This window comes from Rattus rattus, chromosome 1 (genome assembly GCF_011064425.1).
Source record: "Rattus rattus isolate New Zealand chromosome 1, Rrattus_CSIRO_v1, whole genome shotgun sequence".
Taxonomy (NCBI): Eukaryota; Metazoa; Chordata; class Mammalia; order Rodentia; family Muridae; genus Rattus; species Rattus rattus.
Window position 1 is genome coordinate 70725651 of NC_046154.1, and position 25741 is coordinate 70751391.

The following is a 25741-nucleotide window of genomic DNA, read 5'->3' on the forward strand; positions in this document are numbered from 1 at the left end:
CTCAGCAACTGATAGAACACAGTTTCATGCTCTCTGGGCCTAGCAGATGCTTTAAGCGGCTTTGTCGCCTCAGGGGCAATTTCCTGATTTCTCTGAAAGCTCAGAGCCTATCTCTCTGTCTTAGAAGGCAGGGTTCACCCCACCTAACCTGAATCTGATTCATCTCTCCGGTTTAGTGAAGGATGGGTCTCTTAGGCCAGGATCCAGGATGACCCCACAGCAGCCCTCTGCCCCATGTGACATGGGAGTATGCATAGACAGAAGGTCAAGTTGAATCTAACAATGTCTTGAACTCCTAAATCTCGAGGTATTCCAGCGTAGAAGTGGAAATTCTGGACTCCCAAGTATTAAATGAGGATAAGCCATCATTTTTCTGTTTCTGATGATTTCGATGTCTTGGGGGTGGGCCCTGAAGCAGCCCTGCACATCCCTCACATGTAAGTTTCTACCAGGAACATTCTCTCCGGATGTCTGAGACAAGGGCCATGGCATTGCCCCAGCCTCAGCCGTCATCCTGCACAACATTCTGCTCTCCAGAGAAGCCATCTCTTATTTCTCTCAATTTATCTATATTCCTCTAGTGAGTGAGAGAATTCCAGAGTCAGGAACCAACAGATTTACATACATTCGAATATAGCATGTTTCTTACCTTTTTTATTGGATTTTTTAATTTACATTTTAAATGTTATTTCCTTTCCCAGTTTCCAGGACATAAGCCCCCTATCCCATTCCTCTCTCCTTCTTCTATAAGGGTGTTCCCTTCCCCAACCACACCCCCATTCTGGCCTCCCCTCTAACATTCCCCTGCACTGGGGGATATAGCCTTGGTAGTACCAAGAGCTTCTCCTCCCATTGGTGGCCAACAAGGCCATCCTCTGATACATATGCAGCTGGAGCCATGGGTCAGTCCATGTATCGTCTTTGGGTAGTGGTTTAGTCCCTGAGAGCTCTGGTTGTGTTGGTATTGTTCTTTTGGGGTTGCAAGCCCCTTCAGCTTCTTTAATCCTTTCTCTAATTTCTCCAACGGGGATCCCGTTCTCAGTTTAATGGTTTGCTGTTAGCATTCGCCTCTGTATTTGTCATGCTCTGGCTGAACCTCTCAGGAGATAGCTGTATCAGGCTCCTGTCAGCATGCACTTCTTGGCATCATAGATATTATCTAGTTTTGGTGGCTGTACACACACACACATACACACACACACACACACACACACACACACACACACACACAGAGAGGCTGATATAGGCTGTTTCCTTTTGAGATCTGATTTACTTTCTTTCTTTCTCTCTTTCTTTCTGTTTTTCCTTCCTTTCTTCTTTCTTTTCCTTTTTGTGAACTTTAGTCGAGTCCGATGCAGGATACCATCTGTCAGTCTTTCACCTAGATAAAGTGAAGAAGTTGCCTGAACATTCCATTTCTAACACCAAGTGTGTTAGAGTTCAGGTATGTGGGACAAATGTGACCTGGATCTCTGAACCTGCTTCTCTCAACACTGGGCCACATGAGCTCCACAACAGCAAGGATCTACTGCTCTCAGCTCCTTCTTCCCACTGGGACCTCACATGTTATGGTGCCCTTTGACGACTGTAGAAGACCTCACACTTCCTCATTTGGGGAGGATGCATGCCTAGTTGAGTGGTCACTTGCTGTTCCCTTGTTCTGTTAGGCAAATGGACAATCCTGTTTCAGTTGCACAAGTTCACAGGGTGAACACACTCCTTCCCCAGCCTTTCCCTGCCCTCTTTGAAACCACACGGTGTCTGTGCCAGACGCTGCCTGGTGCTTTACTCTCGTGGTTTCATTTAATACATAGGAGTCTAGAGTTTTCATTCATAGGTGTGAGAAACATGAAATTTAGGAATTATAAAACTTGTCTAACACCACACAAATAATAGCCTCCGAAGACGCAATCATGGGGCTGGAGTGACAGTTGGCTGTTAAGAACACTCTGTTCTTGTAGAGAACCACCGCTCACACGGTGGCTCAAAAACCAGCTCTACCTCCAGTTCCTGGGGATCCAAAGCCCTTTCCTGACCTCTGTCAGCTTTTGTATGAATGTGATGCATATACTCACACACCAAAATAAACACACAAATTTTAAAGATACAGTGACCCACGTGGTTCTTTCTGATATCAAAGTAGAGGCTCCCATTCCAAACCTTTTGTGCACAACGGACTCACTGGGAGCTCTAAAGTGGAAGTCTTCTAGTTTCCTCATTGGAATAATTAAGTGAACACGTGGAGGTCGTTCCCTGTGGTCCGCAGGTGATTCTAGCATGTAGCTGTGGTCACAGCTGGGGCATCCTCTGCTCTGTAGCTCTGGTACATGTCTTGACATTAACCCTGCACATTACAACTTCATTCATACCACTCTCTCCTTTTCATTTTTTTCTCTCCTTCAAAAGTCAGAGAGCGCGTGGTTGCCTGTCTTCATCAGAGTTGGCATTCCTAACCAGGCCCCAAGGGCTGCTTTCATGGCCATGTTTGTTCTGGAGGTGGACCAGTTCATATTGACCCCTCTGACAACCTCCGTGCTGGACTGTGAGAAGGATGAGACTCCGAAACCCTTGCTGGTGTTTAACATCACCGAAGCCCCACTCCAGGGCTATGTGACCCACCTGCTGGATCACACCAGACCCATCTCTTCATTTACCTGGAAGGATCTCAGTGACATGCAAGTTGCCTACCAGCCACCGAACAACAGCCACCCTGAGAGGAGACATTACAAGGTAAGAAGGAAGGGAAAAGAAGTGTCCAGCCTGGTGGATCTCAAAAAAGTATTTGAAAGTCTGTTTCTATTAACTCCTGGGCCTGCTAGATACTCAGTTTCCCAGAGGAGACTTGATTTCTGCAAATCACAATGTAGAACAGTTCGGGACTTCCTGAGGAGACACTGGTGAGCAATGGTTTCTGCATCTTGCTGAATGGTGTGGCTTCAGTTTCAGCCCACGGCTGCCATATTGAAATCTAGGTGGACTGCATGTGGCTATAGCTCTCAGTTATCCAGAGAAATCCGAAGTCCACACCGGGCTACAGTCCTGAGGGGCATGGAAAGGGTGGAGACAGGAGATTACTGGCTGATAGCCTAGCTTCAGGTTCAGTGAGAGACTCTATCCTAAGAAAATCAGTCAGATAGAACAGGACACAAAACATCTTCTGACCTTGTGCACACTCAGACTTGTGCCTTTGAAGTGTATGTATGTTCTACCTACACCATGTTCTTACATACGTATACACATAAAAATAATAAATAAATAACACTAAAGTATATGTTTCACAATAGCTTGTGTAGGGGATGTTTATGTTCCCAACATTGGGAAATGATACATACAAGAGATGATAGGACAGATATGCAGTTACCCTGATCTGATTAGGGCACAGTATGTATCATGCATGCATGTCTGTGTGATACTGTACCCTAAATATATACCACCATGATCAATTAAAGAATTAAAAACAATCAAAAGTGCCGCACCAGAACCGGCCCTGAAACTCGGCCAGCGGACGCCGCCCGGCGCTGAGGCCAGGACCGGTGGGCCCTTGGAGCTTTGTGTTCCATGCGGCTCCCGGTGCGGACCCAGCATGTAGGTGCCTGGTGGCTGCCATGAACCTCGAGACCATGAGGATCCACAGCAAAGCACCTCTCCTAGGTGGTATCCAAGACAAAAATGAAAAGAATGGACCATCTTTGAAATCCCTGAAAACTGATAACAGACTGGACAATTCCAAATATAAGCCGCTTTGGGAGAAAATATCTTACCTTGACTTGCCTTCTATCACCATATGTGAAAAACTACAAAAAGACATAAAGGAACTTGGAGGGCGAATTGAAGAGTTTCTCAGCAAAGATATCAGTTATCTTGTTTCAAGTAAAAAGGAAGCAAAGTATTCACAAACACTGGGTCGAGTTTCTCCTATACCAAGTCCAGAATCTGCATGTACCCGGGAAACCACCGCTCCTCATCCCGGCCATGCTGGAAGTTCCTCAAGACGGGTTGTGTTTGAGCCGAGGAAAGTTGTTAGCTGAGAAAGCTGGCAAGGATCACGATTTTATTCCTGCTAATAGTATATTATCAAATGCCTTATCACGGGGAGTAAAGATTCTTCATATTGATGACATTCGGTCCTACATTGAACAGAAGAGGAAAGCAGGGGGTGCACTCAAGAAACCAAGCACTCCTGGGAGGGATCGGAAAAGCTGGTACTGGAATACAAAAGGCGAGAACAGGGAGACCCCAGAAGCCTTTTTTAAAGGTTGAAGATGTGAACCAGACTTACAAGCCGTTTTACCTTCAGCTCCCCAGTATGCCTTGTATTACTACTTTCTTCAAAAGCCTTGCAGTCCGTCTGTATGGATAAGTAATCTAGCATCCAGAAACAAGGTCAGCCTCAACTCAGAATTAATATGGACGGCGATAAATGTGGAACCCCAGTTCAAGTCCAGTTGAAGGAAAAGAGAAAAAAGGATACTGTGAATGTTGCTTGCAGAAATATGAATATCTTGAAACACAGGGCCTTTGCACAGAGTAACCACTATCATCAAGTCATTGACGATATCGTATCTAAGTTAAGTTTTGATTTTGTGGGATATGAAAGAGACAAACCTAAAAGGAAAAGAATAAGATCCAGTGTTGGATCCCTGTCTTCTGTTTCTGCAAGTGTCCTGAAAAACACTGAACCAAAGGAAACGCTACTGTTGGAGCCCAGTTTCCAGAAGAACGTGGAAGAAAGCAATGGACGACTGCTCGAGCAGAATTTCCAACTCGAAGAAACCCAGAAACCTGAAGAAAAGCTTGTGTTTGGTTCAGAACCCACAACCGATTCTTCACCTGGACTTAAAGGATGTGTTGGGACACCAGTGAGCATGACAAAGGCAAGTGAGCCTGACTTGAAGCAGCATTGTGAACAGCTACCCCTGCATGGCAATAAGCAGGAAGGCATGCACGCTGGTTCTGAACATAAAATAATTGTAAATAGAAATGATGTAGACCAGAGAGGAGGTGTCATTCCACGCGGGCCACAGTCATGTGGACACGTTTCTTATTTCAGTACGGAAAGTAATCTACCCCAACCACAGTTTTCAGCAAAAGATCTGCAAGAAAAGGACCCTCCTGTTGGGATTGGTCATGATTCTGACCTAGTGACATTGAATTCATCAAGAGAGCACCTAACAATGAAGGCTAGAACTCCATCCTGTAGTCCTCAGGAACCTCATGAGGGTGACAATGAGGATATGGAGAGTTTGCCTTGTGGTAGGATCCAGTGGAAAGTGAGAATGCTATTAGGGCAAAAGAAAGCAAGTGTGGAACCTGGTGCTGATTGGATAAGAACAGAACTGAGTATCTTCCTGCCCATGGAGACAGAACTTGTGGGTCACCAGTCCAGTCTCTGTTGGACCGTTTTCAGACAAGCGGGGAGAAATCAGAATTTTTGGGTTTTACAAGCTACACTGAAAACAGTAGAATCTGTGATGAAATTCAAATAGCCTGTTGTCAACATTTTTTTTCTTCCCCTTCAACTTCTGCATTTGCTGGATTTTAGTATTTAATGTGCTTTTCAGAAGTGACAGCTATATTCCTGGAGTTTTTATAAATACATATATAACTAGGAGTTGGGGAGGGTTGTTTTTGCCAATTTGTTTATGGAACCGTCTGTAAATATTAATTAAGACGATGTTGTAATTTTTTTACAGGATTGTATAGCTGTTACAAATTATACAATAAAAATTTGTGACTTATTTAAAAAAAATAACAACCAAAAGTAATACCTAGGATTGAAATGAGTGACCTCATAAAACAAGTTATTTCCAGTAATAAAATAACACCCTGTTCATATGGAGGTCTTTTTTTTTTTAAGTATTTATTATATATGAGCACACTGTAGCTATTTTCAGACACACCAGAAGAGGGCATCAGATCCCATTACAGATGGTTGTGAGCCACCATGTAGTTGCTGGGAATTGAACTCAGGACCTCTGGAAGAGCAGTCAGTGCTCTAAACCGCTGAACCACCTCTCCAGCTCCACACAGGGGTCTTAATGAAATAGTTCATAGTAGCCCTGCACTGGAAACAGTGAGATTTTATTTAAGTGAAATGTCTAGAAAGGGCAATTGTGTAGACACAGAAAACAGATGTTGGCACTTGGGCAGGCTGGGTAGTAAGGAGAAGGCATAGTGATGGGCATGAGGACCTGTGGTATAATGGAAAAACAGTGGAGTTCATTTCGGAGAAGGTTATGCAACCTGGTAAATTTGTGTGTACTTAAAAGTGGTGACTTATATGCCATCTTTCTCAATTGGTTATAAAATTAAATTTAAAAAGATAATTACATTTGAAACGAGAGAACAGCATCCCTCTTTGCCTTGTGTGCATGTCTGTGCATGTGCATGTGTACGTATGTGTGTGTCTGTATATGTGTGTATGTGTATCTGTGTGTGCCTGTATGTGTCAGTGTGTGTGTGTGTGTGTGCGTGTGTAAGTGTGTGCCTATATGTCTGTGTGTATATATGTGTCTCTCTATCTGTGTGTGTGTACGTGTAGCCCAAAACTGACGAGTCTTTAAGTCTGAGTGTATCTGTGTGTGGTTCATGCTAATCTGTTTTTTTCCAGATGGAGCTGGAGGTGTACGACCTCTTCTTTGAGAGGAGCGCCCCCATCACAGTCCACATCTCCATCAGAACAGCAGACACGAATGCACCTCGGGTGTCCTGGAATACAGGTGTGGGTGTGGTCCTAAGGGAAATGCAAGGAAGTGGGTAGGTCAGAAAACTCCTTTTATTCCATTTCATCCACGAGGCAGTGGAAACCAAGACTGACCAAGAGCAGCTGACTGGTAGCTCTGTTCTTTTTCTTAGTAGCTGGTGAGAAACTGAAATCCAGCATCCTTGAGTCTTCTAGCTATATTTGTTCTTTGGGAGAGAGACCATAAACACGGTCCCTTGTAACTGAACGGAGAAAGTGACTCTTGTGATATTGACTGAGAGTAAGACAGAGAGACAAGGTCTCTAACTCAGATTTTGCAGAGGTGCAGGAGCAAGGTGCAGCCCGGAACCCACTGTCCTGTTTTTGTTGGGTTGCATGGAAACCAAAATAAGTAATTAAGAACTTAAGCAGCTTTTAAAAAGGGGCCTTTACACTGCCATTCGATTCCAAGTAGGCCAGGAATGTGATTTGTATATTTAGATCAGATGCAAATGTGGACTGCAAATGGCTTTTCCTTTTTCACTAATACCGTCAATGACTTCCAAAACGAACTTCCAAGCCGTGCTGAGGCTGTGCTAGGAGGAATACACTCATGTCTGAATTCAAGTCTGTTTAGACTTATAATTCTGGCTGTTCGAGGGATACCGAGAGAAATGAAGGAACTGATCGACCAACGTAGCAATGCTACTTTTATGTAGGTTACTGAGTTCTAGTGAGGAGATGGAATCGTCTGTGTGATGCATGATGCTCAGAGGCATCAAGGGAGCTGCAGGTCTGGGTCTGGCTGCTGTAGAAATTGCAATCCTTTTCAAAATGAACTTTCACATATTATGAGTTTGGTGTCGGCTCTTATTGAAAAGTTAGAGAATACATTAAATAGCATAACTCTTCATTTTTTCCACTACATATAATATAGATAGAATTGCGGTCAGCATTTTGATGTGTTGATTACCTTCTTGGGTGCTCCTATGATATACCCATGATGCCTTGCTGTGTTGTGTGTGCGCACGTCCCCAGCACCGCTTCAAGACTCTCGGGAGGGCGGGGCTTCTCAGCAGCCATGGAATCATTTGCATATGCCTACTCTCCTCTTATCTCCTTCCTCTCCCTTGCCCCTCCCCTTCCTTTCTAGCTTCTGGGGTCTCTCTTCCTCTCCCCTCCCTATTCTCACTTCTTTCTTTCAGTTTTTTTCGTTTGTTTGTTTTTACAGCCATAGATGTCTTAGCCCAATTTCCCCAGGAAACAGACCTAGAGGTAGCTCATATATTGACCCTGTCCTGAAAAGGCATTAGTCTGATGTCTCGGTAACAATACTCAAGGTAACCAACCGACTTACAGAGAAGGCCGGTTAGCATGGTTCTAGAACATCCAGCCCATGGCTAGCTGGCCCTGTCACCCTGGGCCTGTGGTGAGATAGAGCACGGGAGCTTGTAGAGAGGCAAAGCTACATACTTCACAGGCAAGAAAAAAAACAGACAGAGAGAGAAAGAGGCTGAATTCCACGGTCAACCTTCAAGGACTTGCTCAGGTGACTTAGATCAATCCCAAGGCCTCTTAAAACTGCTATCAGCTCTCTCAGTACTGCTACCCTGGAGACCAGTCCTGTGAGATGTGGGCCTTTTGACAATTCATAGTCCAAGCTACAGCTCGGACTGTTACTGGCTGAGCTGGTCACAACTTTTCACTAAGACATACGGGGTTCTCTGTTGCTCTGGTGTCTCTAGGAAGCGATGCAACCACTGTCTTTGAGAAGAGTTTGAGTGGATGAGGAAAGGGCCAGCTCTACTGAAAGCTAAGAACGCTTGACGGTGACACAGTGCTTCATCCAGAGTCTGATTTTCCTGTTACCAGTGAATGAAACTCTACAATCTTCCTCTGGCACACCAAGTCTGAGGAGCAGTTTTATTTCATTCCTTTAGTGCATAAATCTATCTCTAATTAAAATTTAAACTAATGTACATTCTATTTTGCACAGCGCCAAGCATTCTACATTTAACACCTTTAAACACTGCCAGGTACAGTTGCTCTTTACAAGGATATTGAAGCGCTATGCATTCCCCACCCTATGGGATGTGTATGCTCCATAAGTCATGCGCAAAATTCCTCCTGACTCTTGTCCACTTAAACTATATAGAGTCTTTGACAAGTTCCTTATGGACTCATTCAAACTAGGAACCTCTGTGATCCTAACTTCTGCTCTTTCCTTCAGTATTTAGTTTCAGGCACCATCATGGTTGTTAAGGATGCATCTTAAGGAATAGATTGTCAGACTGAAATTAGAGCAAAGTTTACTAAAAACACAAGTAATACTCAGCTTTCATGAAAAACATTTCAAAATATGACTTTCAGATAGGTTCATGAGTGAGAACTCATTAACCTTAAACGGATGTATTGGATGCACAGAACTGCATAGGACATGTTTCTGTATTTTCTTATAGGTTTGAATCTCCTAGAGGGGCAGTCTCGGGCCATCACTTGGGAACAGTTTCAGATCGTGGACAATGATGACATTGGTGCTGTGCAGTTGGTCACCATTGGTGGTCTGCAGCATGGACGGCTTACAGTAAGAGGTGAATGATTTAAAAATTGAACCCAGGGACTCTTCAAAAGCAAAGCATAGGACTAGGGATAATGCAGTTGGTAATGCATTTACTGATCAAGTATGAACACCTGAGTTCAATTCCCAGCGCTGCAGAAAAGGCCTGTGTAATGGTGTGTGTTTTTAATCCCATCCCTGGGGCTTCTTAGTCAACCAGGTTAGTTAAATCCATGAGGTCCAGATATCAGTGACAGACTCTTCTCAAAAACCAAAGTAGAAGGAACTGGAGAGATGGCTTAGCATAAGCTCATGCTGGGAGGAGAGGTTTAGTAAAACAAAAGTTGTGAAGTCATCTGCAGAATTTCCAATTCACTAGGCTCAGGTCAGAGTCCAAGAGATTCTATTTCTAATAGTTTCCCATTTGGTGCTGAAACCAAATGTTGGAATGACTGCTTCCCTGTGCTTGCTGCCATGTCACGACAGTGACCTGAGAGTTCACCCATGTTTCTCAGGGACTTACTGATGTTCCAGTTCTCTCGTGCTGCCATGCACATGGGCACACACACCCATTTGTATCGATTTATGGCTGGCAGGATTTGCCAAAGAAAAACAATAGTGAGCATTCAAATATATAAGGATGGCTTAGTGTGTGTGTGTGTGTGTGTGTGTGTGTGTGTCTACGGAGACTGAGAAACAGATTTGTTTCTGAAAACAATTACCTTTTATGTTCAGAAAAGCCCATCGAGTAATCCAGTCCTGGCTGGGGCTTGAGAACTAGGAGAGCTGATGAAATAATTCTCGGTCCAATCCAAGGTCAAAGCCCTGGGAAACGAGGTGGGTGAGAGTCCAAAGGCCCACACGGTCTAGGGATGAGGAGAAGATGACTCAGTGTGTGTGTGTGTGTAGTCTAGAGAGAGAGAGAGAGAGAGAGAGAGAGAGAGAGAGATAGATACATAAATAAATAGACAGACAGACAGACAGACAGAGAGATGATACAGTGTGCTCACTGTGCCTCTGAATTTTTGTCTTAGATTCGTAACTGTCGGGTAACTCTTAGTTGACACCTGAAATAAGCTATAACCATATTATTTTCCCAGTTTCGCAGAGTGTCAAACATTTGTCTCAAGTCCACACAGGTAGTATCCCACACTAGATGCTACACACTAGTGCGCACTGAACTGCAGTTGTTACAAACTGTCCTCAACTCATGGCTTTGCTTTTGTTTGTTTATTTCGTTTTTACAGTTTGAGGGTGTCATAGGGACTATTCCATATGTGTTTGACTTAGAACACTTCCAGTTTGTGATGGTTTGTGGTGCCTAACCTGGTGGTGAGTTTAGGAGCATCTGCATTGCTACTGTTTTGCGTAGCTCGCTGCCACGCAATGATTGCTTTCTCAGCGGCTGCCTCTGCTCCCTTGACCACTCAGTACCACCTCTGCTCTCTCCATCAGAGGGGAAAGGATTTCTCTTCACCGTGGCTGATCTTCAGGCTGGAGTTGTTCGATATCATCATGATGACAGTGATACCACCAAAGACTTTGTGGCTTTCAGGATATTCGATGGCCAACACAGCAGCCATCACAAGTTTCCTATCAACATCTTGCCTAAAGACGACAGTCCCCCATTCCTCATAACCAATGTCGTGATTGAACTAGAAGAGGGGAAGACCATCTTGATCCAAGGGTCCATGCTGAGAGCTTCAGACATGGACTCCAGTGATGACTACATCTTCTTTAATATCACAAAGTTCCCACAGGCTGGGGAGATCATGAAGAAGCCAGGGCCAAGATTGATAGGTAAGATGTAGGTAGACAGGACACTTTGAATGGAATCTCAATATCTCTCTCTCTCTCTCTCTCTCTCGGAGCTGGGGACTGAACTGAATCTCTTTTTAAAAAGATTTTATATATAATGATAGCTGTCTTCAGTCATACCAAAAGAGGGCATTAGATCCCATTACAGATGGCTGTGAGCCACCATGTGGTTGCTGGGAATTGAGCTCAGGTCTCCTAGAAGAACAGACAGTGCTCTTAACCACTGAGCCATCTCTCCAGCCCCTGAATTGAATCTTTTTCAAAGAACTTTGTATTGCGGCCAAATTTGTGTAAGGGTAGACATCATATTTATAAATCAAAGTATTATTTTATAATTTTACACACACACATATATAATTTATTTTATAATATTCCCATCTTATACAAAAGAAGCTTAAGACTTACACTGAGAATCTACTGCCTAAGGCTGCATGCCTAGAAAGTTCTGGTGCTAAGCCTCAAGATAACTCTCATGCTATTAAAAGTTAAGTCATCCAAGGATGGCAATAGAATAAAAAAGTCTGAAGGGAGATATTTAGTTCATTCTAGATGGTTACTCAAATAATTTTATTAATATATTTGCTTATGTTTTGGTGTCAAGAGTTTGACCATGTAGATGAAATAAAAAGTATTCTTCAGAATATTTGAAATAAAAGCTATTCCTTAAAACTATTTTTCCATGGCTAATCTTCACATTGAGAGAGGGCAATTTCAGTTACTGCTCTAAGTTTTGTTAAAAGTATTTAATGCAAATACTTAATTATGCAACCCACTAGGCAGAGAAGACATTGAAAGGTGAGTAGAGTTTCACTGCACCTCAGCACCTAAAATTGTATGGTATTTTGTGGTCCCCTTAGGATATCCTGTCTCTGGCTTCCTTCAGAGAGACCTGTTCAGTGGAATCATTTACTATCGTCACTTTGGTGGAGAAATCTTTGAAGATTCTTTTGAATTTGTCCTGTGGGACAGCCATGAACCTCCAAATCTCTCAGTGCCACAGGTGAGAGACAATTTCAGAACATCTTCCCAAAGTTTTAACACACCAGTGTTGGCTCTAGGAGATGTTATTGAAAAGTATGTAAAAGTGAGTTTCAAGATTCAGTTTGAGAAGCAATGGATTCGGCAAAAATAAGCATGCCCCACCCCCCCAGGACTATGCCTTTTCTAAAGCATTTTGCAAGTCTTTACATGGAAACTGTTTCTAAGGTTACTTAGCTATGAAATTCTCTCATAGACAACCTCACAAATTTGCTTGCTTCTCAACACCTAAGAAAACATTTTTTTAAAAAGCTAGTATTTGAATTAGAGTCAAGGGTGAGACTTCTTGAGTTTTTCTCCTTTTCTCAATGGTACAGCAAAACCTCTGGTCCTCTGTACTCATCTTTCAAGCGAATGATAGAAGGAAGCTTTCTACAAGTTTCTGTGGGAAAGCGACATATGGCTTGGAAAACACTGAGCACCTGGTAGCTACTCAACAAAGAAAAGGACTTATTGTTAATTTTAAGACCTCAGAGGACCTGGCTGCAGAGGATATAATTTAAGTCTACAGTAAGCAGAAATAAGATGAAGCAAACATCACATAGAAATCGTAGGAGATGGGAGTCAGTGTAGCATATGGGCAGCTGTGACGGTGTGCACTCTTCGAGGAAATGGCGGTGAGGAGGAGGGGCCAGATTTCCAAAGAAGCAATTGAAGTTAAGTGACCATGGACTCTGTGCGATATTGTTGCTGGTCATTTTATACCTGCTACCTTCAAAGGTAGCACATACCTGGACTCTGGCGATTCTCCTGCCTAGGAAAGAATAGTTAATGCTCATGTGCTATTTCTATAATGGATTCCCAGAAGACTACAGACAGATGCTAGCCTGTGAGCAAAGGGCCAAGCTATACCCTTGTTTGCTGACATGGACATACTGAAGGGAAGGATCAGAAAGAACGGCATCACAAGGCTTGGGACCTGGGGAAGTCAGTGATGCCTTTGGGGAGTACATTACAAAGAAAACTGTGAATTCGTCTGCTTCCTTTCTTCTAACAAGCCAACTCCTTTTAAAGTAATTACTGCCTTGTTTCGTCAGTGTATCATACCTCTTGTTTCTCGGTTAAGCTCTTACAGGAGATGGTGGCTGACTTAGTAGCTCAGAATGATAGCTGACAGCAGGATCTATTTCTAAACCTCCTGGGCACCTGCTGAAGCTGCTGTTAGGACCTCAAACGATGGTTAGAAGACTCTGTGTCTTCTCAGAAGTCAAGATCTCAAAGCTCCTTTCTTTTTCTTTGTTAAACATTTAAGAAATCATGTCATTCATATACAAGTAGAGAAATATCACACCTGTCTATAACAGAGACTGAGTTAATGAAAACTCTTGAAACAATTATTTCTAAATCCAGGCAAGTAAATCTGTCTAAACTCTACAGAGCTGGCACTAAATTTGTTCCACATAACGGATGGGTTCTTTTACTATGGTTTATTTTTATTTATTTGTGTGTGGTGCACACACAAATATGTGCATGTATGTTCAAGTGCTTGTGGGGGGCAGAAGAGAACATCAGACCTCCTAGATCTGGAGATACTGACAGCTGTGAGCTGTCATGGAGATGCTGGGAATGGAACCCAGGACTTCTATAAGAACAGAAAGTGCTCTTAGGAACCTAGGTCCTCTGTAAGAACAGTAAGTGCTCTCAACCAGTGAACCATATATCCCACCCCAGGATGTTTTAGTTTATTGTGAAGGAACATACTTAACGCGTTCCCTGCTTTGTTGTTCTTGTATTTCTGGATGAGGGAAGAGAGTCTAAGTGGGAAGGCTACAGAGTGATCTTGTGTTCATACAGTGTGTGGGTTAGATTTTTGTTGTTATTTTTTCCTCTTAAACACAGCTGCCCCCACCCCCGTATATTGTATGCTTTCCATCAATGATTTAACAGACTGATGGTAAATCATATTTTTAAATCGCCTGTGTTCTGAACCTGCGCATCCTGTTTTATTTATCCTTATTCCCTGAGCCATATGAACCACTGCTATTTATATTACAATTGCAGTATATTAGATATGCAATGTGGAGGTAATTTGAAGTATATAAAGGGAAACATGTAGGCTCAATGCAGATACAGCAGATTTTATATAAGGGATGGAAACATCCACAGAGTCCCAGTGGGGCAGTGGAGCTCCTGGATTCTATTTTCTACAGACACTAAGGGGTGACTGTTTTTCCAGCTCAGATTGTGTGTTCACCCCACCTATTTACCCAGCATCTCCACTCCTCTCTGTCATCAGCATTTAAAAGTTGTCCTGTTAAACATTTACTGTCTTTTCCTAAAAGCTACTGTAGTTAATACAGTGGCCAGCCCTAACAGTGCAAGTAATTCTTGGTACTGAGAAATGACACTGGGTATTCTCAAACAAAGAAAAATAAAGACCAAGCTAAAATCAGAGCTCAGAGCCCATGAGGATCCAGAATTCAGACCACAAGAAAGTCAGATGTCACCTGGTGAAGTGTAATTACAGAGCCTGAACCCGAGGGTGAGGTTCTGACTGAGTCACTTGGCATGCATACCTTTTTCTTGTTATTCTGATTCCTTGTACATCTGTCTGTGTGTGCCACAAGGACATTGGAGAATTTGAGGGAAGCTGGAATACAGTGGCTGGTGACTGTTTTGAAAACTGGTTCCCACTCTGCCTGGGAATGGGTTCTTAATAATATCTTCGTTATGAACAGATTTCAGCACAATGAGAATGCTTTTATTTCTCTGTGGAGTTTGCTAAAATGGCATTTCTCTTGCCCACAGACACACACACTAATTGTTTGAGCGTGCATAAATATGTAAAGACACATCAACTTAGGCTATCATAAAGCACGTTGAAAAATGCGCCCACCAAGAATTACTACAGGGGATAAAAAGCATGCTCTCCCATTCTTCGTTCATAAAGAACACATTGGAGAATAAATTAGCATGGAAAATGGTCTCTTTGAAGGCACAATAACTATTGTTTCCTTATTAAATCCAGTTTTTCAATTAAGGAGAGCCTTACAGATCCACACTATCGCTGTGAGGGCCCATAGAGGATTTCTGAACTTTGTAGATTAGAAAAAAATATTGTAGGTGGGGGGAAATCATGACGTAGATTCGGGAGACTAGAATTATCATTGTCTTTGTAGTCTTTTATTTTGATAACTGGCCTTAGTTTTTAATCACTGTAATAAAATACCTGGATAATTTATAGACAACAGGAACATTTCTTACCATCAGAAGACTGGAAAGTCTAGGGTCAAGGTAGCATCCAAGTCATTGTCTGGTGAGGGTAGACCTTTTTTTCTAGGGTGGTACCTTGTTGCTGTGTCCTCCTAAGAGGACAAACTCTGTGCCCACACAAGGCAGAAAAGGACGGAAGGACAAGTTTACCCTTCAAATGCTTTTATAGGGATCTAGCCCGTTCACGGGAGCAGATCCCATCTGACCCAATCATCTCAACACTTTGTTGCATTGCTGGCAAAGTTCCAAGATGAATGGGAGGTGAACACATTCAACAGAACTGCAAGGAAGAAACCAAGTTCAGAAACACTTTCAGCCGAGAGACTAGAAGATGAAGGTAGAAGATCCCATAAGAGCAAAAGGAACCAACTTCCTAGAGGGAGTGTGAAGAGAGCATCAGATTGAAGAGACAATGCGATATGAATCTGAGGGAGGGGAAGGGTGTTCCATCCACCAAGTGCCACTAGTCTGTTGAATTTATGTTGAAAGGCAATAAAAAATAAAGTTGAAGAAACATCTTGGGTATCATGCTAGAGTTAGAGGAATATTACCTCTAGATGGCCATTTTAACGTTTTAGAGGAAGCGAATTAACTAATTTGACTTGTGTGTTTTTAAGTTAAAGCAAGTTAATGAAAAGTGCAGAAGAGCAAGTATAGAACAAGGAGTCATGGGTACTGCATTCGCAAAGGGAAGACATAGGGGTGGTACAGGAAATCTGGCAATGGATCGGATAGGGGTGGGGAAACCAAGAGTGACAACAAGGTGTCCAGGATTAGTGATGGAGTAGAGTGAGGGAACAGAGATGCATAGGTTATGACTAGAAAGAAGATGGAGAAATAAAATCAGGATTGCATTTGTGTTCTACACGCCTATTTCCTAATGGATCAGGAAGCAGGAACACGTCCAATGGATTAGGTAGATCTGTGATATGCATACATACGTACACACAAATACACATGCATATGTATAAATATATAATGTGTCTCTGTGTATTCCTGACTATCCTGGAACTTGTTATGGAGACCATACTGGCCTTGGACTCACAGAGATCCTCCACCTCTGCCTCTTGAGTGCCAGGATGAAAGTTGTGTGTCACCATCTCTGGCATGATGATTAAATTTTAAAATGTGAAATCCGATGAGTAAAGCCTTAGTAATTTCTAAATAGCTTAACAGAAGTATTTTGTCAATGAGCGTTTGGAAAAGTCCTCTTAACTGTTCCTAGGTGACCCTGGGGCGCTCTCTTTGGTGCCTTCCTGTATTTAATAGAGCTGTGTGCTTTCATTCCAGGTGGTGACGGTCCATATCACTCCAGTAGACGACCAGCTTCCCAAGGAAGCTCCCGGCATATCCCGGCATTTGATTGTCAAGGAAACGGAAGTGGCCTACATCACTAAAAAGCACCTACATTTCCTAGACACAGAATCGCATGGTGGGGAGCTTGTCTACACGATGACACACCCTCCATGCTTCTCCTCCAGCCACAGGTGACTTTGTCAAGCTTCTGTGATCCACTGCTTTAGAGCGTCCGTGTGTAGCCGTATGATTCAGTTGCTTCACTGAGTGGACTTGAACTTATGTCTAATTTAGCACTCACCTTTATCATAAATTTGTCTTTACCATCACTGAGTGAGTGACAGTCAGGGACTGCCTTTCAATGTGTGGTTTTCATCACAGCATGGCATAAACCAAACAGTCTAAATACCATTTTTCTAAAGTAAATATTTTTCTTTTAAAAGAAAATTACTATTGTGTTTGCAAAGTAATATTTTTAGACATGGCAGACCATTCAGAGTTCATATTTTATAATCTCAGTTTAAAACGGTAGCATAAATGTTCCTTAGGCTAGTGTCATATACACAACAGTGAAGAAATACCTGGGAGGAGGCTAAGGCTTCCTTTAAATCACGAGACAGCGAAGACCTTTGTTCCGTCATGATGAGGGGTGGTGTAGATGATGCCAAACTTAATGCCCCCAACATAAAGATACTAAAAAGAGGAGGCATCTTGTTTCTCCCAACAATGAAGTGTTTAAAAAAGCAGAAACCAAGACGGATTCTGATGCTGGTATCATTGCAAGCATCATGGCGGGCAGGGACATGAACCAGGAAGAGGTGAGCCTGACTTAGTTGGTCTGGATCAAACTTCTAGAGTCTGACGCCAGGTGGTTTATTACCAGCATATTTAAAGCATGGTGCAATTTGGGGAAAAGTTTCCTGGTGTAACACAATCTCTGGAGCACAAGGAAGCATAATTAGATGGAAACTCAATGGGTTCTGGAGATGGGCTACCTGCATTAGCTTAGGGGGCTAGGGAAGGGTCTGGCACGGTCTTGGTCATACAGATGGTGTAGAAGTTATCTGAGATATTAGCCACCTGTGGTTCTGGTTGTGAGAGCTTGGCATGACCTGGCCCCAAAATGAAGCTTACGTATTCTGCATTTCTCTTAGGCACTTGGATGCTGGGAAGCTGTTCATGGTGGACAGCATACCAAAGCCAACCAAGAATCCCACAGCCCCAGGGCTGAGCTCATTTACTCAGGTAAGAAGATTTGGAAAGACCCTGGCTAACACAGTATGCAGTATGGCTTCTGTGTAGGTGTGGTGTGCCCAGTGTTGTGTCTGTAACCCAGTCGCTTCTGCCAGTCTCTCCTGTCTTTATCCTTGTGTTAGGATGCATCTGGTAAATATGTGATCTCTGTTTGAAAGGCTTCTTCAAGTTGAATATAATTTCACATTTTGTTGTAAATCCACAAGCCTTTGCATCATTTTTGCCAACGGCAGGCAGGGCACCGATTTCAGGACCCGTGCCTATTACACTGAATGCAGGTCGTGTGTTCGTCTACTGTGTTAGTTCCCGCCATACACTTTATAGTTCAGAACAAGGGCCCTGTTCTTCCTGTACCTCCGGAAGCCAGGAGATCATGGCATTGGCAGGTTGTATTCTTCTGAACCCTGTAGGCCTCTCTCCCTCCCCGTGTTTTAGCATCTGGTGCTTTGTTAGCAGTTCTTGATAGTCCCTGGCTTGTAGATACACCCTGCTCTGCTTTGCCTTCTGTCAGTCAAGGCTCCCCCTACCAGTCTCTTCCTGTTACAAGGAGTCCAGTCGCATTGGATTGAGGACTCACATTACTCAAGAATTTCCCCTACATCCATCTGTAATGACCCCATTTCTAAATTAATTCAGACTTTAAGGTTCTAAGAATTCCAGCTTTACTGTGTCATTTTCCTGAGATGTAGCTCATTCCGTAATACTTACCACTCTCCCAATCCTTCGGGATCCTTTTGCTTCTTCTTGTAGATCCTCCTCTGCAGACCCCATAGGAATCTGGTATATGAATACTCAAGCTTCAGACATCTGTGGTTTGGGGCTAATTATGTCTGGTTTCTTCATGATTAGACGGTATAAATGGGCTAAGTGCTACTGTTTCACAAACTTTATTAATATGGAAACAGGCTTCGCAGGCTCACACAGCTCGTGTTAGTATAAAACTGCAGGGCAGAATAGGGTAAAGTCTGAGCTTACCTTTTGCAGAGATGCTTGGTCTCCATCATTTGATAAACTGCCTGACTTCATCCATTTCCTCTTATGTGTAGACAATGGGGCTTACAGAGAAGAGCCTTGGGAATCTCTCCATCTATGGTGATACTTAGCATGTTCCATATCAAATAGCATTGTTGGGGGGGCCTGGGCTTGGATTGCTACAACATTGTGATCTCTGTAAATCAGTGCATATGTGCATCTCAATTTGCTTCACAGCATGCCGTGAACCACATGAAAGTGGCCTACATGCCACCCATGCAGGATATAGGTCCCACACCTCGACATGTGCAGTTCACAATGTCCGTCAGTAACCAGCGTGGAGGTACTTTGCATGGAATCTGCTTCAACATCACAGTGCTCCCAGTGGACAATCAGGTTCCTGAGGTATGCAGTGTTCGACATGGTGGGCCAAAAGGAGGGAGAGAGAAAGAGTAATGTTTTCACTCTCTAACTGCAGGATAGATCGAAAGGGGTGGGGGTGGGTGGGAGACTCTTTTTTTTCCCACGGGACTGTCTATCTGAAAGGTGAGAATTTTTCAGTGTTGGATTTGGCATTGTTTTCAAAGCCTTATCAAAATCTTTCATTCTGCTGAGCTCCGGCTGTTGATCAGGAGAAGGAGATTAAATGATGGGTCTCTTAGCAACCAGAAGAACCTATTTGCTCTCACCACAGGCCAGCTATGCTGCTGTGTGTTCCAAAGAAGCTTTTTAATTTCCCAGAATGAATTAGGATGGACACCCTTTCTTCTTATCCCGTGCCACTGCTCATTGTTTGTGGAAGCCTTGTTTTTTCTTAAACCAAATTCTAAAAGCATTGCTACCTGCTATGTCTTCTCTTGGAGGCTGTTTCACTTTGAGAGGTTTTTTTCTGGGATGCCCCCCCCCCAGACTGCTCTACATTATTAGTGTGACTATTATTGGAATTTTCCCCTTAAAGCTGGAAAGACAAAGGAATATTAGCCTCCATTTGTTATAGACCAGGAGGCTCTAGGCCCTCCCAGCTTTATTCCCAAGGAAAAGGGTGAATTCTCTGGGTATCTACCTATGAGAATATAGCCAGCCCTGATGCTCTCTTTCCTGGTCGCTCAGCATTGCTTTGCCAACAGACTTCTTCCTGGAAGGCCCAAGGGAAGGTACTTAATCAACTTGTTAAGTTGCGAACCTTGAAGAGTCAGGAGGTTTCCCAATAAGGCTGACTTGGGGTCATCGAGCTCTACTAGCACTGAGCCCACAGGTACCACAGTTGCAAGGCAAGTCGTACTGTCCATTTGCAGAGTCCCCACCAAGGCACCACACTCACTTGTGACAGCAGTCCAGTCTCCCAAGATGGCAGCCTTGCAACCTGTGGTTGGAGAAGCACTGATGAGCTGCAGCTAAGACCTCTACACGAACTCCATCTGGGACTCCTTGCCTGCTAGGGACTTGGCCTAATACTTGTGTTGAAAATAAGTCAGCCCAGCTATGGAATGAACTTGGTTAGATTTCAGTTAGACCCCATTTTCCGTATACAAATTCTAGATCCTGAACCAAACCAGAGCTTTTCCTACAACCCTTGCTGACAAATCTTTCATGCAAAAAAGTCCAGTCTCAAAGAAATATGATCTTTATGAGGAAATTATGAGGGAGATTGAAGAGTTCATTTGAAAGAAGATGGAGGTCTTAGGGCTATGGTGGATATTGACTTCTCTTTTGTTTACAGGAGAGGGATAAATGAAATAGTGTTTCAAAGAGCCAAGAATATTAGAAATTGAATTAGTACTTCCACACATGAAATTGAGTTGAATGGTGATCATTAGGGCATGTTGACACCGTGCTAGCCTGGAGCCTCCTAAGTACTCCTTATGAAGCTGCAGGCTTTTTAATGTTTGAACTTACTCTAAAAGAAATAGTTTGAAGTGATTGTATGTAATAAAGTATATTTTATGAAATAGTCTTTATTTTGTACACTAACTTGATGCCAGGGCTGGTGTGCATTCCTTGGTGCAAATTCCCTCTGGAGAAGGGTTCTGTTTCTTTCTTCTACTTATAGTGAAGTTGTAGGCATGGTGAAATCAGAGCGCATCACTTAAGGAGGACTGTCAGGCTGGTGATGGGGAGAGAAGTCAATTGTTCTTTTGGTTTTCTTTGCTGGTGGTAGTTTACTGAGGAATCTAAGATGACCACAGCCTACCCAGAGTCCTAGTTATGTGACCCAGCATGCTTCCCCGGAGACATGTATAAATGGCACAAGCTTGTTGGACATTCTTTTGTGCTGTGCCCCATTGATCATCAGGTGAGGATACATACTGGAGTGGAAGCTATGGCTTTATCTTGCCGAAAAAGAAGATTCTTTCTGTAAAACCACAGTGCCCTGGCATTGGTGGTGTGCTCACCACAGGCCTTGTGGGAGGAACCCTCAGAGACCACTTGAAATCCTAACTCTGTCTGTTACCTTTTTCTTCCTAAGTAATATCAATTTTGGAAGCTGATGTGCTAAATAAACTCTACATCTTGCCCACTCTTAGCCTGCTAGTAAAATACACCAAGTTGCTTTATTTAACTTCTTTTGTGCTTATGACTGAGTTGTTGGGTGAAGACTGGGGTTTTTTAAAATTTAAAGCCCTTGCAACTTTTGCTATTTAAGTCTGGTGTTGGAATAAATCTATTTCCCATGGGTGTAACTCTACTGCCTTCAGTTTCCCTGTTCTTAATGCAAAAACATACAATGGAGTCTTCACCAATTTCCCAAGTCCTAATGGATTTTTAGGGTTAAAAAGAGGTGGATTCTTTCTTTCATGGGCACATGGCAACGGTTGAATGAACAGAGGATGGAGTTACTCTCTCAGTTCGTCATTGCCCTGCACTCTGCTGATTCTGTTACAGAGACTTTGGGACGCTTGAAGCATATGCCCTTTCAAATGAGGGATCAGTCTTGGTGTCTTTGTATGTATCAATACTTGGAGTTGGAAACAGTCAATTAAAATTATTTTAGACAAATTATTTAGCTGTGATTGAATCTCTTTAGAACCACTCTTAAGTTAATTGACCCTAGAAGATGGTACTGGATGCTTTCTAGGGGTCTGATGAACTCTGTGTTCAGGGACACCTCATGGAACAAGGTCTTGAGTGTCTCCTTCCTTCTTTCTAGGTATTCACCAACACCCTGAGAGTGGCTGAGGGTGGCCAATGCACCATCAGCACGGAGCACATTTTGGTTTCTGATGTGGACACCCCACTGGACAGCATCTGCCTCTCTCTTCAGGAGATGCCCCTGCATGGCGGGGTAGAGCTGGATGGATTTCCTCTAAACCCAAGAGGCACATTTTCTTGGCGAGACCTCCATACCTTAAAAGTTAGGTTAGAAGATTTTTGTGTTCCCCTTCTATGCTTTATATCTGGTTCAACTGTGAAACACAGTGAAGGGAAAGAAGCCTGCCTAATTCTTTCTAGAACAATATGCCATTTCATATTGTTAAGGGTCAATTGAAAACCAAAGAAGTAAAAAGAAAAATTCATTTTCCACCAGACTTTTTTTTCTTTCTCTCTCTGGCTTACTATAGCAGAGGGAATGAGTTTATGAATATTTGTGCAATAAAATTAATTGTCATGAATATTAATTTTGCTACAATGGCACATATCAAAACTCTGTAGAGACTAAAATAATCTGTGCAGCTAATTGAAGTTGGCTCTAAGCAAAGGCAATTTCATAATCTTGGAATCTCAGGGCTAGAACACAATTGATCTGCTAGATATGGCAGTATAGTAGCCTATACTTTTAATCCCAATGCTTGGGATACTGAGCCAGGAAGATTGTGAGTTCAATGCCAGTCTGATAAGAAAAGAGGGAGGAGAAATGTGCACGTGTGTGTGTGTGTGTGTGTGTGTGTGTGTGTGTGTGTGTGTGTGTGTGTGTGTGTGTGTGTGTGTGTGTGTGTGTGTGTGTGTGTGTGTGTATGGGTTGGGAGGGGCAACTAGCTTTGTCCATTGATATTTTAAGTGTCAGCTTTTATTTCATTCTACTGGGCATAGTTTGCAGGCAAGAAAATAGAGCCCGCTGGTGGGTAGGCTGTGAAGCAGGACTCAGGTCTCTGGGAACTGGAGATGGAGAAACTCTGCCTCATGGTCTCACAGTAGCTCCAATTTGAAAGCTTCACTTCCTCTATGTAAAACAGTTGAAAACAGTTGGAAGAACTCTTTTTCACGATATCAAGTGAAACTTCTCTGAAAATCAATGCAAACTACTTAAAAGTAACAGCCAGCTAGACAGGCTATCACTTCACTTACCAACTCAGACAAATGGACATCTCACCTTTCTTAGTGACATGTGGGAGGAAGTATTTCTCAACAAATGTTTGGTGTAGAGCCAGGAAGTTCTCTAGGGACTGAAAGCTTCATCTAAGAGCTCATAAATTCGGTGGCCCAGTTATATCATAGACTTACAATTCTTCATGACGTCTCTCACTACTCACTTATTCCCATTAGGATTTTCCTGTTTTGTTTATAGTTTAGATTTTGAGATCTCAGCTCCTCCCTACACATTAGAAAAGATGTGTTTAGGCAGTGCTAGGATGAAAATAGAAGTTTTTGCTAGAATTCTGTGTATAATCACTTTCCTAGAGAATTGCAGGTATCTTGTAAATTCATTCAAGTTTAGTCATCGAGTCTGACAAGGTACACCATTCTGTTCACAGGGCGGAAGAACTGAGCACAAAGATGAAGAGGCATTTGCTAGTATTGAGGAGTGAGGTTTTAAAGACCCACTTGTCTCTACTGCCATGCTTTACGTGTGCCTTCTCAGATATAGTTAGCTGTTTTAGGGAAGACAGCATTGTAAAATAGATTGGTACATTATAATTCATGACAATTTCTGACAAAAGCAATAAGAGGCTTGCAAAAACAGATCAGAGAATATAGTGTGTATGATAGACAAGGGTGTGATGGTGTAGGCCTCCCCTGTCACTGGAATCAAATCCATCACCACTTTATTTGTGACCCATTTTGAATAAGATACAGCCCCCTTTTGTTCATATAAGAGTATCGTGCAGGTTCAATATACTATATTATTTTCAATTCCTAGGGCGTAACTCCATTTGTTATTATGAACAAATCAATGGTCTAATTAAATTCAAGAGTTACTTACAATTAACATTGCATCATTGTAGTGGGCTACAGAGTATTTGAAAAGCCTGGACTTATAAGAATTAAGAGGAAGATGGGGCTCAGATTGTACCAAATAAAGGTGTTGTAAGCCTGAGGAGATGTGAGACTCTAACAGCTGATGTAAAAGGTTTATAAATGGAGCATGGGATATGGTGGAGGAATTCTATACCTAATTCATAGAGCAAGGCTGCAGAGAGGAATGGGCAGCTCTAGGGCACAGGAGGCAAGTTGGGCAGTAGAGGGATCATGGAGTCCTTAAAGTGTTTCCCTTCATCTTGGAGTCCCCCTGCCTCCACTTAGTGTTCTTCAGTGTTATAAAGATCCCAGGCCAGATACTGCAGTCAGAGGCCATTGGAAGACTGCTAAAATTTATTTTCAAGATTATTTTTAATCATGGGTGTCTCTGTTATTGTACATGCATGGGCATACATATGCTAATATGTAGATATGTTCATGTGAATCCAGGCACCAATGGAGGCTAAGGACATCAGAGCGCCCCTGGAGCTGGAGTGGTGGTAGTGAGCTGCTGCTCACTGACCTCAGGTCTTCTGTAAGAACAGTTCAGGGTTTTAACTGTTAAGCTCTTTTTCCAGCATCCAAAAGATTGTTTTGTGATTTGGGGACAAATTACCAATGTATGCACAATGTTTTCCCCAGTAGAGCAATTTTATGTTTAGTGATCTTGAGTGGTTTTCTATCTTTGCATTGAGAGTTTTAAATTTGCTTCTTTTCTTACCTCTATATACATATTTATTTACCAAAGCCACGGCCATGGTTATGGAGGGGTGTTTGTGTTGCATGGCTCTGTTTACACCCATGCATTTTTGAGAGAGCCTTCCATACTCTCCCTGCAGGTATCAACATGATGGATCTGAGGTTCTTCAGGATGAGATATTCTTGGAGGTCACAGACGGCACAAATTCTGCAGGATTTGTTCTCTACATTGAGGTAGGTTTTTCCTTCCAGTCATTTGAATGTAAAGTCTCTATTCTGGGAACCTCTCAGGATCTCAAAACAACTTAAAATGCACAGACTCCAAAGTAAAAGGTTGCCAGCTACACCTATGTGTGTCTGCAGCCAGGCAATAGAGGCAAAGATTATATTAGTGAAACAGACATATTTGTTTTCTCTCTCACTACCTCCACCCCGGTTTATCTAAAGTTGGACTCATTCTAAGCTTAAGTCCAGATACTTAATTTAAAAAGTCAATTCTATATATAAAAAATGTCTAATGTCTTTGAACTATGACACTCAAGCTTACTTAGCAGTTGGGAATCACTGGGATTCTCTTCTTTGAAAGAAGCCATGCATGTGGGTCTCCATTAAGAATATCTATACCACAAGTCAGGTATGTGGTCTGTTTGAAGTCATTTCCTCCTTTCCTTTGACAAAGAAAGTCTGCTGACAAAGTGGAGGCATGCTCAAAGGACTTCCAAGAACTTTGATGATTCTCTGCCAAGTGGGTGACTGGCTTGCATGAGCAATGTGTGTATAATTTGCAAGTGTTTATAGTTGCTGATCAAGAAACCTATGTTCCCTGAAGGACAGCCGAGTATTCTCATAGTGCTACCTGCCATCTCTTCCTGTTTGAATATTGCCTAGATTTTTAGTGATATAAAATTGCTATTCATTTGTAAGATGTATTATAGCTGGCCATTAATAAAGAATGTTAATATCTATATATATTATTTAAAAAAAAAAAGTCCAGGGGAGGAATTATCTCTCTTTAGTTGGTACACTGGACTCCAGAA

General features: G+C 42.6%; 1 protein-coding gene and 1 pseudogene across 3 annotated transcripts in view; both read left to right on the plus strand.

The window, feature by feature from the left end:
- Window positions 1-25741, plus strand: part of Frem1 (FRAS1 related extracellular matrix 1) — a 118738-nt gene that overhangs the window by 14892 nt on the left and 78105 nt on the right. Inside the window, exons 5-14 of one of the 3 annotated variants that reach the window (XM_032902365.1) lie at window positions 2407-2730; window positions 6611-6719; window positions 9142-9273; window positions 10695-11039; window positions 11915-12057; window positions 16599-16795; window positions 17759-17900; window positions 18981-19235; window positions 21979-22187; window positions 24845-24938. In XM_032902365.1, coding sequence (XP_032758256.1) covers window positions 2407-2730; window positions 6611-6719; window positions 9142-9273; window positions 10695-11039; window positions 11915-12057; window positions 16599-16795; window positions 17759-17900; window positions 18981-19235; window positions 21979-22187; window positions 24845-24938 — 1950 coding nt within the window. The remainder of the gene's footprint in view (window positions 1-2406; window positions 2731-6610; window positions 6720-9141; window positions 9274-10694; window positions 11040-11914; window positions 12058-16598; window positions 16796-17758; window positions 17901-18980; window positions 19236-21978; window positions 22188-24844; window positions 24939-25741) is intronic. The other 2 variants (XM_032902370.1, XM_032902378.1) reach the window with 2 other exon arrangements.
- LOC116885446 lies at window positions 3603-5542 on the plus strand (annotated as a pseudogene).